Genomic DNA, 14,573 nt, shown 5'->3' with positions numbered 1-14,573 from the left:
CAGGGTTTGTGTTGCAGCCCTGAACCTGCCCTTAACAAGTTTGGAAGACATCTTTTTCATCTGGAGGTGGAATCTACTCACTTTTTGGACAAATCACACAGGGCAAATGTATTCACCTGTCACCATCTTATTGTACGAACCTAGATCTAAATAGACCTCGATATTTAGATAATTTACTAAAGTACTAAAATCATACAGTGAAAAATATTCCACTACAAGTAAAACTATAAATAGCACGTAATGACAGCTATTCTGCTGCTCCTGGAGAACCATGCAGTGCGCTTCATATTATTTGTTCTACAAGGTCTCGCAATGGTGAAGTGGGCACATGTATTGATATGGGGAGCAGAAGTATGAAGTTGTACAAAATGGAAAAACCTAAGCAAAGTACAGTTACTGCAAATTTGTACCTAAGTGCAGTAATTGAGTAGAAGTACTTTGTTACATTGTACCACTGCGAGGGTCATCTGCTGTTCTGTTCAAATACACCAGATCGGTTTTGAATTACAGAGTAAAAACCAAACTGCTTACTGGAAACAACTACTTTATCAGATTTTTCACTTCCACTGAGACCATCTCTGAATGCATCTACATACAGAGAGAGCAAGCTTTACAACCCTGATCTTAACATTCTGTCACCAATCCTTTGGCAGAACTTATTCTATGAGGGCGACACAAATGTGTGTACCAAATTAAATGACTTCTTCAGTCTGCAACCTACACTTTTATGAACTGACACAGAGATATCGACTGGTTTCATTTTGATCTGAAACTACAGATATACCAGCATAATATGAACCGTATGTCGTTATTTACAAAAGTTACTTTGAGGAACTGAAAATGACTTTATTTCTGAGTGACACACCTTTGTGCCCTGCAAAGTTATTTCTAGGTTGATAAAGACAAATACAAGTAATACAAAACATCAGCTGTCACAACAGAACAGCAGGACTGTGTGACTATCAGGACACTGATGAAAGAAATCCAAACATATGCTGACATCTAATGTTTGATGTGGTATCAGGCAGACACTTGTCACGTTTGAGGATGCAGAGAAAAACACGATGCAACAGTGGTTGCAGCAGCGGAACAATGCAGGGCTCCCTGTGTGGGGGCAGATACACTCAGAACGGGATGTTCTCTTTGGTGAACATGCACACAAACACACACACACACACACACACACACAAACAGTATATATACAGTTGTGCAAACACACCCCTCTGAATGCACGGCATGCATTAGAGTTGAGCGGCAATACAACACACACAGAGTCCTAAATGCCATTGTAAATTACAGTATGCTGCACACACAAGATGAACACCAACAAGCTGTTTGTTTATGTTTGTGTGTCTATCTTTAACCGTAGCAGTAATGAGGAACAAATGGGTTAACCAGTGCCTGCTCTAATGTGACTGAAGAAATTGTATTAATTCACACCAGGCAACCATTTCAATGACTGAGCATTTGTCTTTGCATTTCGTAATCAAAGTCTAAATTCAAATTTGCTATTGGTATCTTATATAAACACCATGACAATTTGTTATATTATTAACTTCACAGTATTACAAATGTTATTATTCCAGACTAAAATCATGATGTAATGTCACACAACATTAACTTGTGCAGCCCAACTGCTGAATGCAATCATAGTTTAGACCTACTTAATAAGTCAAGTCTGTGGTTGATTTTAAGAACATTTACATGTTGGCAGGGCATTTTCATCACTTTCTCTGTTCACTTTAAACCTAGTTTTGCTGTTTTCATTTCATCAAGCAGCATTTTCACTTCCCCACAGTCCAGTCGCAGTCTACTGGTAAAACATGTGTTTTGAATAACCTTCAAAAGCCTGTTTTTTCTCTTTTTTTTCCAATGTAAGAAACATCAACAGACTGACTGGATAACCTACTGTACGAGGCTGCACATGAGTCTACTGCCTCTTAGTGGCTACAAACACCCACTTCACCCTGATGAACCCTCATGTTGCTTGCTTGAGCGAACCCACTCTGTAGGGCTATCAGCATGCCCAGAAGTAGATAAGTCTTTCTTGACAACAGAGAGCGTCTGCAGAAGCACTGCCAGATCTGTAATACGCACACATATGCAAAAAAGAAAAAGAAGAAGAAGAAAGAAGAACTAATGTGTTGTCCCAATGAGGAAATTCAATTGAAAGTCATAAACAAGCATAAAACTGAGCACACACTTACAGGAAAAGGTGGATGTCTGCAGGGGTAGACACATTTTCAGCCTTGCCGATTATCAGGGGCCAAATATTTAGCAATATCGGTTCTCGGTCTGTTTCATTTACTAATAATCAAGATCAGTATCAGCCCAAAAAACACCTTATTGTTTCACCCCTAGCAGGTAATATTATCACGTCATCTATTACATGTTTTCTACAAAGCCAATGAGTTGTCCGCTTCACCTACATCAAAATGTTATTCAGGATATTCAAGTGTAAGAGTTTTTAACTGACCACATGGGTTAGTTGGTTATCCTTTAGAGAAACCTATGGTGGAGGCACAGATATGAGTCAGAGTTGGGCTAGCATGCCACATTTTATGAATCTGAGTGAGATGTTTTACAGAATGATAACCATCTCATCACATATCATGCTATAAGGGAGAACCCAGGTATTGTTATTTCTCTCACTTACAAATAGATGGGGTTTTTGAATGTACTGTCCAGGCCAACATCAAACTTAATAGAAGCTTGAAAAATATATGATAGAATGTAATTCAATGGACAGACAGGCTAGGCTAACGTGTATTCCATGTATCCGGAACTCAGGAAACTCAGGTAAGAGCCCGAAAACGACGACATTAACAGAGATGACTCTCAGCGGCATGGCGGCGCACCGAGTGAACACTAAACTTCCACCTCTTCATCACCTTTTACTTCTTATCATGATTATTTGTGATTATTATTTGTACAACTTTGCAGAAGTCTTTAAGAGTGTGCGTTAGGAGCCTGCTCCTCCTGGCTTTTTTCTAACCAGCTGCAGTAGTTGCTTGTGATATTGGCAGACTGGCCATTCAAACAGCTGTTTACAGCGAGCGTCAACGTTTTTTTCGGAAATGAAGCCGGACTCTTTCGGAATGGAAGTAATGAGTACTTATGCGGAATTTGCGACTTGGAAGGGAATGCACCATTTCTGTCCTCTGACGTCACCGAAACGCTGTGTTGTTATTGGTAAATTAATAAGCTATAATCCACGACTGCACTTGAAATTCCCAATTAATGACATAAAAATAAACAAATAAACGTATGTTTTTGTCCAGTGTCATGACTTAATCAGCACATATGAATGTATGTTTTTGTCCAGTGTCATGACTTAATCAGCATATATGAAGCACATTATCATCATTTCATCATTTGATAGTGTTTACTGATGATATTTTTAATGTGATTTTTAACGTTAAAGACATTAATGGTAACTGTAAGAAAACAAGCAGTCTCAGAGAGGCTCATATACTTCAAATCATAGACTCATTAGTCATCCAATCCAAAATACTTGAAGCTGCAGTGTCTATAACATAGGCCCGAATAAAACACAGATTTGTTATATACTTTTTCCTAAAAGTAGCTAAATATGAGCATCAGTCCAACTTTCCAGGGGTCCCTCTCAACAGAAAACTTTAAACCAGATTTAGATTCCTTTGACATATCCAAATATATGAATCTCAAATCTTGCATAGGATTTGTTTGTTTTTAAGGTATAGTAAGAGTTGGTAAGGCCGGATATTGCACAGGATAGTTTGTCAATGCTGTGAGGAAATTCTTGCATTGCTGTTCTGACACAAGTACATTGTCTTATATATTTTGGTATTGGGAATAAAAGACATTACAGGGGAAAACTCATGGATAAAGTTGGCAACATTTTTTTTTCAAGTAATCCCATAATCACTGTATGAATATCACCTGTTTTTAACAAATATTTAGAGACCAGCTCCGGTGGTGCAGGCTGAAAGTCAGCGTCCTGTCGTTACAACCACAGGTACTTCAATCTGAGGTTTTAAAACGATCATTTTTTTTTACATTTATAGAATCAAGCACACTCGAGAAATATCTGCTATACATTCTTCATGATGGTTTATAATAACTGAAGTGTAGAGACACAAAAATCATCATTAAATAAACACTGTTGTTCTTTAACATGTTCATGACACATTCAAAATAAACACATCATTCCACTTCTCATAATAGCAACATGTTCAAATCTAAAATTAATTGGTATGAACAGTATTTACACCTCAGTACTGCCTGAAAGCATAACAAAAGCATGTGAATGTTACAGGCAACATGCTTTTATGTCGTGGTTTCAATTGAGTGACAGCCCTTTGGTTTTTAAAAAATAAGATATCTACAGTAAACCACAAACAGAAAACTCTTTCAGGAAAAGTAGCAAGTCATTACAGCAACTTGTGTGTATCATCGAAATGTTGCTCTTTTTAAAAAAAAGAAGAAGAAAAAGGCACAGGCTCGGACAGCTTTGGTTCTTCTGGGCTCTGCTCTTATTGAGCATGGGTGGGCTCAGTGTATACGTCCAAACACATCACCTTTACTATATTATTTGTAATACCACATACCAGCAATTGTACAGGGCACATCTGGCAGGTTGAGGAGTAGCACCTTGACTGGCATTGTCATATTAAGCCCCGCTGACCTGCAGTGATGTGACTGGGAATTAAATCTGTAGCTGAGTTAGACTTGGACCTTTGGCAGTATCTGACTAACATGCCCACAGTTAGGACCACAGAGCTGAACATGAAGGACGCCCCGCTGAGGAAGAAGGTTGCTTTGTAGTTTCCCGTCATGTCCACTAACCAACCTGGAGACAGAGAAAGAGAAATCATGATGAATTTCCTGTTTGTTTGTTTGATGGATAGAGTGATGTTAAGGCTGTTTTAGGCAGAACACTGTTTTCACTTGTTTATGTCAATATCTCAAAATCAATATCACCATGATACCTACATCAATTTTGCAGCAGTTTCAATATCAACTCATCAACACTTACCGCCAATTGGTGGGCTGATCAGATAAGGGATTCCATGCACGAAGTAGATCACACCCAGAGCAGAGGTCAGGTAAGTGGAGCCCACGATATCGGACGTCACCACTGGGATGAGTGCTACGTACGCTCCGTCAAAGTACCCATAGAGCACAGCCAATGGGACCAGGAGGGAGAAGGAGTGAAGGGTGGGGATGAACATACAGCAGAGGCCCTCCATGCATACCGCCAGCATGTAGCTGAGTATGCGATACTTCTTCAGACACCTAGAGGGAAGGAGATCTATCAGTACAGGGTTTCAATTAGAGCTAATTTCAAACAAAAACACAACTTCCATCCTCTACTCACTTCCTGTCAGTGATCCATCCGAAGGTGATGTTACCCACAATGCTGGTAACTCCAAATATGGACATGAGGAAGGCGGCCTGCTGGTGTGGCACCCCCACACTGAGCGCGTAAGGAACCAGGTAAACGACCGGAGCACTGCAGCCATACGCCATAAACAGGACGGACACAGACAGAATCAGGAAGTCGGGTAACATGAGAAATCCAAACTCCTCCTTGGACTTGAGACAAAAAAAACCTCCGGATGGAGCTTCTGATGGCTCTGGAGGGCTTACATTTTTATCTACATGATAGGCATCTGTTGGTTTGGCTTCGGTGAGTCCTGAGTCTGCTATCTTTGCATCCATGCCTGCTTCCTTGTTGTTCAAGTTCATGCTTTCCACCAATTTCAAGTCTTGATTTATGCTACCATCTTGTAGCTCAGGATCTGAGAGTTCAGTCTCCCCGAGCATTTTTATTGTTAGCTTGTTGCTAAATAAAATGCATTCAGCTATCTTCTGATCGGGCAGGCTTGGACTCGACAGCAGCGCTATGCTCCCCTGACCAAGTTTGTTGTTTTCAAGTTCAAACTTTTTGAGCGCTCCATTGGCGATGAGAAGCCCTTGAGTTTCTTTGAGGTGGTTTATTCCCAGCTGCTTCGGCTCCACTTGGCTGCAATCATCATATAATTGTTCCATTTCTTTGGAATCCAGAGCTGTCGTCATGCAGTCTTTCTCCAGGTTCACCATATTGTTCTCCCATATCCTTCAAAGGAGTAGAACAGAACAGAACAGAAAACATATTGAATTGCATCCAAAAAATTTTGGTTTATATTAGTTCTCAAAAGATTAGTTCAAGATTTGGGGAAATAATGCTTATTTCCTTTTGGTGAGAAGTGCATGACAAGATTGATACATTATGTCAGTGCATCAGTGCCAGGACACAGCTAGCTTCAATTAGCATGAAGACTGGAAGAAGACAGCCTGACTCTATCCAGAGTAAAACAATCTGCCCATCAGCACCTCTTAAGCTCCACAGGATTTTGGCTAAAATTTTCCGTTCGCCGACAGTTTTTGTTTTCTTTTTGTTCCTTGATTTTGGCTGCAATTCAGTGCATATATGATGTGGACTGCTTGGAATGAAAAACCTCCATGTCATGTCTTGCATCTTGATGTTGTATTATGTAACACCTTGTTGCTGATCAGTCATGAAGTGGGCGACCCAAGACACCAATTACAAGACAAGAGACTGTGTTGTGGTTTTACAGGAGGTGGTGTGCTGGACTCTTTCCAGGAGTCTTCGCTTGTTGCCTGTCGGGGATGACAGGACTTTAGGTCACTGCTTCCTGCAAAACTTCAAATTGTTATTTGTATGTGATAATTAAACAAGTGCTATCCAATGTGTTTCTGAGTGTAAGAGATGTCAACTGATGTATTTTTTAGCTCTTTTTTAATGCTAAGCTAAGCTAACTGGCTCCTCATTCAAGCGCCATAGTTATGGTGCGTGCCATTTGTAGTTGGAAGTCGGATGTTTTCGAGTTCCTAGTCACCCGCCGTAGTCAGATTTCTGACTTCAAAAGTTCGACACATCTCACCAACTTCAACCTCAAAATCTAAGATGGCTGTACGCAGATCAACAGCCATGAGAGCTGCAGAAAAAAATTCTGTTTTAAGCACTTCTGTCTTATTTGTTTCTCATTAAATTCATCTTACAAACAATCTGTCCAACTTCTTTCTGTGTATATGTTGCTTCAGTGTTTGTATGCACAAAATACCATATAATACTTTGTTAAACTACTTGTATTGTTCACAATAGCTAACAATCTTTAACCTGGCTAGAACTGGTATCCCATCGTGTTGTACGGGATGAAAGTCAACTCCAGTATGAAGCAGACTTTTTTTCTGTGTGCTGTAAAGTACTTTGGATCATTTGTTTTGTTTAAAGTGCAATATAAATAAAGGTACATTTTGATGGTTGGTTTATTTTCAAAGTTCATTTATAAAGCAACAATTCTTTCAGTTAATCTAAAGCACCTACATTTCCTTTTGTCTTGTTTCCAGCGGCCTCATCAGGGCACCACAGACGCACAGGTTGGAAACAAATCCTCCCAGGATGAGCAGCGCTCCCCTCCAGGAGTAATTCTCTATCAGCAACTGGACTGCTGGAGCCAGGATGAAGGTCCCAATGCCACTTCCTGAAGATGAGGTGAAATTGGGTTTCAGGGGATGAAATGACTTTGCAGAAAAAGAAAGAGATGGGAAAGTACAGTATAAATGACAACGGAAAAAGGCATCAAGTGAGTAAAGATTTCAATACCAGACAGGGCGAAGCCATAGGCCAGAGCTTTCCTCTCATTGAAGTACCTCCCAACCATCGCTAAGGCTGGTGTGTAGCTGAGAGCAAAGCCAAGACCTGCAGAGGATGGATAGAGGGGTTTGGAGTTTGGCAAAACGTGCCAAATGTTGCCAAATCTGAACCAATCTGACACATCCTGTTATACAACATACAATTTGAGAAAAAAAAACCTTGACAACATGACATCACATTGTTATAGGCTTGCAGAAATGTACCATTGCTAATATTTATTCTTGCAATTGGGTTGCCCAGGTACACAGTTTTAGACTGTAGCACTGGTCACATGTGTTGCAAGTTTGTCATTGGTCAAGTCACCATGTGTTTTTTTCTCTGTCTTCTATCCTTGAGATCTTTTGTTTAGGAATCATGCTTTGGAAGTGAAATATTTGAATTACAGCATCATGGAGTGGCCATTTATAATGGACTGTGTGGCGCTCGTTTACCTGTGAGGATGCCCATACAGATGTAGAGATGTTCCAGACTGGAAGCGAAGGAGCCGAGGACCAGACCAGCAAAAGACAGCAGACCTCCAAGCATCACTGTAGCTCTGCAGGAGAGACGGTTCCCGAGGAAACCCCCCAGAGGAGCTGGAAACACAGTTGATGTGGATAGCTCTTATCTTACTCAATGATCGCTGAGCAGTTGCCTATATTTCTAACATGTTTAAAACTTGACTGCCACATCTGCAGGTGGGGGAGATGTTGGTGAACATACAGGTGAGAAGGTTGGCAAATTTCAACAGTTTTAAGCATGAATCCACATGATATTTATGCCAAAAAAGTATATTTTCCTAATCCAAACTGCCATAACTAAACTTGTGCCTAAACCTAACCAGACCATAATCAAGGCATTTTTACGAGATGAAATAAAAAATTTAACATGGCGAAACATATGTTGCCAACATGCATGTAAGATCCTCATGAGGAACTCTGAAAAAGAGAAATCACTTCCTGAATCTCTACCAAAAAGTAAAATGGGTGCCTTAACAAATACCAGTAAGTTTTGCAATGATCTGGCTTCAGATGCTGCGACTGATGGTCTTACCACAGAGGAAAGTGACAGAGTCAATGAGACTGTGGATCCAGGCGGTGGTGGAATAATCCCTCTCAAAGTGCAGCTGGAACTCAACAAAGAACATGGAGACACATCTGAAGGCACAGACAGGGGGAGGTTAGATTTAGTGCTTTTTTTATGAGTCTGCACAAATGTCATATTGATAAATGCAGCTAAAGGATTATCCTTTCATAAAAGCTTTTAGATTTGCTATTGAAATGCCGTCACTGTCTGGAGGACCTTTCTTTGAAAAAGTCCTCTGCCTCACAAGAAATCATTCATTTTCCAGTTTGCTCGACACAACACAGTTAAAGATTAGATTCAGTATGAGCTGAAACAAAACTTTTTTTTGGGTTTAATTTATTGTGCAATGTCAAAGTCCACGCCAAAGGGAGCTACTCTCTCGCACAGACAACACTGCTCCTGCACTGCCCGAAACACCTGGTTTGGTGTCGAGCCTTTACTTCTGTAACTTGCATCACTATGTAATGGGCATCATAAAAGTATACCTTGTATTTTCATACATCTATTATAAAATATACTGTAGCGCAGTCATGGTTACCAGGTGTAGCTGCCTTTTTTTTAGATCACAATACCTTGCTCGGCATGACCTTTGCTATTCTGCCTCTGATTGGCTACATCCTGCCCGCTGATTAATGCACATGTGCAACTCTCATTAAAGATTGAAAAGGGGTGAGATGTCTCTCTCTGTAGCTAAAACGAAGCGTTCAAGACACAGCGTATAAAGGGGTGCTGCAGCGGAGCACCATATGAGAAAAATAATGTGTTTTTTGAAAATTAAAGTATGTAAACCTATTCTACTAGGACCCCCAAATAAAAGTATAATCTGGAACATTAGCGTGGTATGACCTCTATAATTGTTGGGGCACAATAGCAAGACAGGACTCCCGGCCAGATGCAATAATTATTGGATGACTTACACTAACTTAATTATGTAATGATAATGTAGATTTAAAAGAAAATACATAAAAACAGTGGAGGATCAAATTTAATTAAAACTGTGAAATGGCAAGATTCGAATGATTAAACCAGGCAATTTACAACTTTCTAGAAAGAAAGCTTTAGAAGTAATTTCAAAGACAGTAATGATGTATCCTATCTAAACAGGCAGAGTGTGCAAGGTCTGATCAGCTGTCAGCATGTCAGAGATTGTAAGGTGAACGGGTTTATCAGTTCATGGCTGTCGACTGACAAGCAGATATGATTATATCCGCCTGTCTGACAGCTCTGTCCTTTTGAGACATTTTTATGACTCTTATTGTCTAGATATAACCCCAGAGTGAACTCACAGGTCTCAAGGCATCTGAGCAGAGCAGATCAAGAAAACATTTCTGAAGTTGAGGCCAGAGGGGCAAAATGTTTTTTTTTTACTAACTGTACTGGTCCAACAAACATTGATTTCATCCCTTTTACAATGTAAAACGATTGTATTCCTTTATCAAACAAGAAATACACTAAAGATATAATATGTAAAAGACAAATAATGCAGCATTCCGCCAGGAGATCCTCTCTACCACAGGAACCGCCTCGCCCGCAGTCAGGCCTTTAATCCCATGACTGCGTAACATCACACCGTGTCTTCACACATTTATAGCGGTTAGTAAGGCTCGGAAGAATTAATTTGGCATGGCTGATCTGTTGGCTGCACGGACCGGCACGTTTGAAGTGATGGACCACGGCCTTTTGAGTATTTGTAAGCGTGAAACAGCAGGAAACAACAGGATATGTGCACCAAGAGATGGCCAGTGTAAAGCTAAGAGCTAAATATTTCTTCATCTACTCCCATTTAAGGATGTCAAGACTCAGCGGATTAACTTCACCTTTAATAGAAATGTGAGGTTTTAATATGGGAACAGATTGATACTGACTGTCTCTGACCCAACTTCAAACCTGGAAGCAGTAAGTTTTGCCATGTTTTATGTTGCTTTATTGTTATTTTGTAGATTAGCCTGTTGAATCAGGTGTAAGCATGTGGCTCAACTAATGTAGCTAATCCTAGCCGGGGTTGATGTTGGACTAATGTAAAGCTGAAAGCCAGTCGAGGAACTGTGTGAACGTTAAGCCTCCTTTAAAGCCAGTGAAATAAAGAATAGTAGGTTGGATGCTGGTTACTGTTTTTCCTTAATGCTGCTTTTGTGTCTGGTAACATTACTGCAATGCTAGCTCAGCTAGCGTTAGCTTTGTTGTTATAAGAAGCCAGCTGGAATACTCAACAGTATAGTGTGTGTTGCTGCTGTTTGACAGACATGCCACACAGAACACAATATAGGTATGTGTGGAAAAACTACTTATTAACACCCAGCAGCTAGTTTGCTAACACCATACACAAAGTTTATGATTTAGAAGCAGTTCTGGTTGTGATTTTCACAGTAGAAGCTTACTGGAGGCTACTTACACCAGCACAACTTTACAGTACATAAACACCCAACATTAGAGGTCACCTCTGCAGATCATTGCTGCAGTCAGGTTGATTAACAGGAGTGAGGATGAATCCAATTTTAATCCCAGATTTTTAAAAAGTAATCTCTGAGCTCTCCCCTAGTCAGCAAATGGATCAGAATCAGAAAAGATTCTGATGAGTTCGAATTAGGCCAGTAAATAACCCATATTTGAATTATTAAGCATTTACGTGTCTTAAAGAAGGCAGTTGCTAAAAAAGTGTCTGAATGAGACTTTTTTTACAACAATTTTAACTCAAACTTTACAATTTACAGACTGATCAATTAATAGTTTATCTTGTGTACTATCGGGTGGTGAGATGCTTAGTGGTGGTACAACCATGATGTAGTTCATTTATAGCCTAACATTAGCTTTTTACTTCAGCCGATTTCATTCATGCTTCAAAAATCACAAAAGTTTTTTCGTTTTTGCTGAACAAAACGTGTAAGAACTACACCGTTGTGTTCACCACTGAGTTTATTTTCGTATTTAATCCAAAAGTCCCATAGGCTATTTGCAGTTTTGGAGGCAATCTGCTGACTGCGCAAAGTTGGAAAATGGAAACACCTCAGCAGGATTCAAAGTCCTAGTGGAAAAAAACTTAAATATTGCTGATGAATTTGGCTTGTGGCTTGAACAATGTGAGCTGAGAGGAAATGGAGTCTTGCCAAGTAATAACATGGAAATGTTAATTACCAAAGCTGAGAACATGAAGTCTTGTTGAACACAGCTACAGATGTCTCTGTTCAGAGTCGTGTCAGGCCATGTTCAGAAACACTTTACACTGACTGATACAATCTCACTGTCTAATGTTGTTTTTCAAGTCTGCAGTGTTCTTACAGAAATACTCTTATCATGTGTTGGTCGTTGTACTTTGTGAGGTTAAAGACTTACAGAGTGACGACCTTTTGGTTCAGTCTCTCTCCCACACACACACACACACACACACACACACACACAATCTCACCTGGTCACTGCCCGGATGCAGATGGAGGCGAGGAAACAGCCAGCAACGATCATCCAACCCCAGCCTCCCTCTGGTGGGCTCGAGACACCCGACGCCCCTCTGCCTCCCTTCAGCTTCTGCTTCTCGGTGACTGCCATCGCTCCAGCCAATCACAAGCTCCCTGGCTTATGGATGCCAGAAGTCAAAAATCCAGTCTTCTGAGTTCTTCCTTGTCTCTAAATGTGCAACATGTTTTCATTCGCTGGGCTGGCTGAAAGGTCTTCAGGAAACTCAGGTATCCTCCTCCTCTTTCTGCTTCCACCTTCTTCCTCCTCGTCTTGCTGAGTCACTGAGAAAACAGACAGACATAATCAGCTACTAAGCGCGATATAGGTAAAACTTGTCAAGTGACATTTGGTGCAGTATTTCATCCTCCACATGGAGTTTTCATTCATTCTTTAGATTACTTAAGCTGCTTATCCTTGACAGGGGTGCCGTGGGGGGGGGGGGGGGGCAGATCCAGTTCATCAGGTTTGACGTGTTGACGCGTGATGTAAATGCATTCTATAGAATACCAACTGCACGTCCTTTTGCCTCCAGTGGTGGCTCTGCAGTACACGTCTACAGTTGTCTCAGTGCTTTTTCACCCCCAACTTAGTTCAATACTCCACATTTTAGAGTTTGCTTTGTCCATATTATTAGCGATTTTGTTCTTAGCTTAACGAAACACTACAAACGAGGTTCAGGAGTGAGAGGTAACTCCCTTGAGCTGTTAGTGGTGGAAATGTTGAATGTTAGATCCTGTTCTATTTAAACATTTAATTGTCACAGGCTACCTGTCTTCCACTGAATGCATCTGAAGGGCGTGTTATTGCCAACCAGCAGCAGTCAAGCAGTAGGCGTTTCCATTTGAAAAGCTCAAGGCTTCACACCAGCTGTGCTGCCTTTTTACATTTCAGGTACTTGATCTGAATTGGGCCATTACAGAACCCCGTCATCAGGAGAAAGCCTGAAGAATCCTGGCAAACAAGCAGTGTTAATAAGTAGGTGAGAAAGAGCAGCGGCTTCAGTTACAGGGAAGCAAACCTTCAGTTAGAATAAAACAATAAAAGAAATCCTGAAAAATGTTTCTTTTTACAACTTTAAAGGAGAGGTAATAAGAAGAACAATCATCCGTGTGCCGTTGAAACTTGTTGAACTCATCCAAAGGTTTCTGGCAGCTTTTTTGCTTTGTCATCTGTTGCTCAAACAAAAACAGTTTTCTCTACAAACATACAGGTTGTAAAGTTTGCACTTGTGTGTGGGTGTTGTTCGACAGCACATTTGCGTCAGCAACAGAGAGTTTCCCACCTACTGCAAAGTAAACTGGCAGTGAGCCAGCAGAGTTTACTCAGATTCACTGAAAGGGTTGCAACTCTTAAGAGTGTGTAAGAGTTCTTTCCAAAAAAAAAAAAAAAAGTGAATGAAAGAAAAAATGTCCAGAAAAACCATTTCACCTTAAATCAAAGGCGTTAAAATTGGTGCGCTGCTGTACAAATTAACTGCATCTGAAGTTAAGACTCTTGTCTGTGTTAACAGTGAAACAGCATCCTCACGCACATTTTCTCTGTGCTTTTATTTTGTAATATTTTCAACGCATAGGGCTGCCTACGTATCTGTTTTGGTGCAGCATGGAGATTTTTATAATGCCATGGATGTACCCAAAAAATAATCTTGAGTTTTCCTACATTGTATTAACTACAATTTGGGGAGTTTATTGCCAGAAATCAAAAGAATAAAAATAAAAATGTCGACAAATAGAGGAAGGCAGAGAATGCGGCGTCGTCAAACTATCTGTGCAAAGTCAATGAAGAAGTATATTAAGTGTGTGTAGACTTACATCAGGCTGCAGCCGGTCTGCGCTCCTCTGTGTCACCGCTTCATGACTGTAAACACTCTGAAGGACCTCCCCAACCACTGGAGGCACGAGGAGGAGGAGGAAGAGGAGGAGGAAGCCAAGTAGACTTTTACACAAACGCGAAGTGTGCCTTTACGGTATCTCTGTTCCTTTGTTTTTACTTTCTTTATTGCGACATTTTTTTTTATAAGAATGTATATTGTTTTATCTCCCGTGGTAAAGATAACGTGTGACCTATTCATCGATCTTAAAAAAACGACGTGGGTGTGTCTGGAGGATTTGTTTTTGACTTTTCAAAGCAGGTATATTATTCGTGGTATGGCGGCCCGCAAGTGACAAAAAGGCACTTGAAAGCCTTAATTTGTCTGAGAAGGTTTTAATGTGGTAATCACTTTTTTTTGTTTTGTTTTTACTTTTATTTTTACTCACTACATTTGAACACAAATAAAACAGGCTTTAGTTTTATTGCATTTGAGGCAAATCATCCAATATTTCTATTTAATGTTATTGCACACCAGCTTAAAAAA

At 40.3% G+C, this 14,573-nt stretch overlaps 1 protein-coding gene across 1 annotated transcript; it reads right to left on the bottom strand.

Moving 5' to 3' along the window:
• Window positions 1-3,799: 3,799 nt before the first annotated feature.
• LOC115596115 (monocarboxylate transporter 12-B-like) lies at window positions 3,800-14,084 on the bottom strand. The gene is made up of 9 exons (XM_030440919.1): window positions 14,029-14,084; window positions 12,171-12,498; window positions 8,735-8,838; window positions 8,134-8,277; window positions 7,652-7,747; window positions 7,373-7,529; window positions 5,360-6,100; window positions 5,018-5,277; window positions 3,800-4,831 (listed from the first exon to the last, which is right to left on the bottom strand). Exons 2-9 carry the CDS (start codon window positions 12,305-12,307, stop codon window positions 4,647-4,649), a joined length of 1,824 nt encoding a protein of 607 aa, XP_030296779.1. The 5' UTR covers window positions 12,308-12,498; window positions 14,029-14,084; the 3' UTR covers window positions 3,800-4,646.
• Window positions 14,085-14,573: the final 489 nt, after the last annotated feature.

Source organism: Sparus aurata, chromosome 15, assembly GCF_900880675.1.
Source record: "Sparus aurata chromosome 15, fSpaAur1.1, whole genome shotgun sequence".
NCBI classification, from domain to species: domain Eukaryota; kingdom Metazoa; phylum Chordata; class Actinopteri; order Spariformes; family Sparidae; genus Sparus; species Sparus aurata.
The sequence above is the reverse complement of the archived record's forward strand: the minus strand, read 5'-3'. Positions and strand labels throughout refer to the sequence as shown.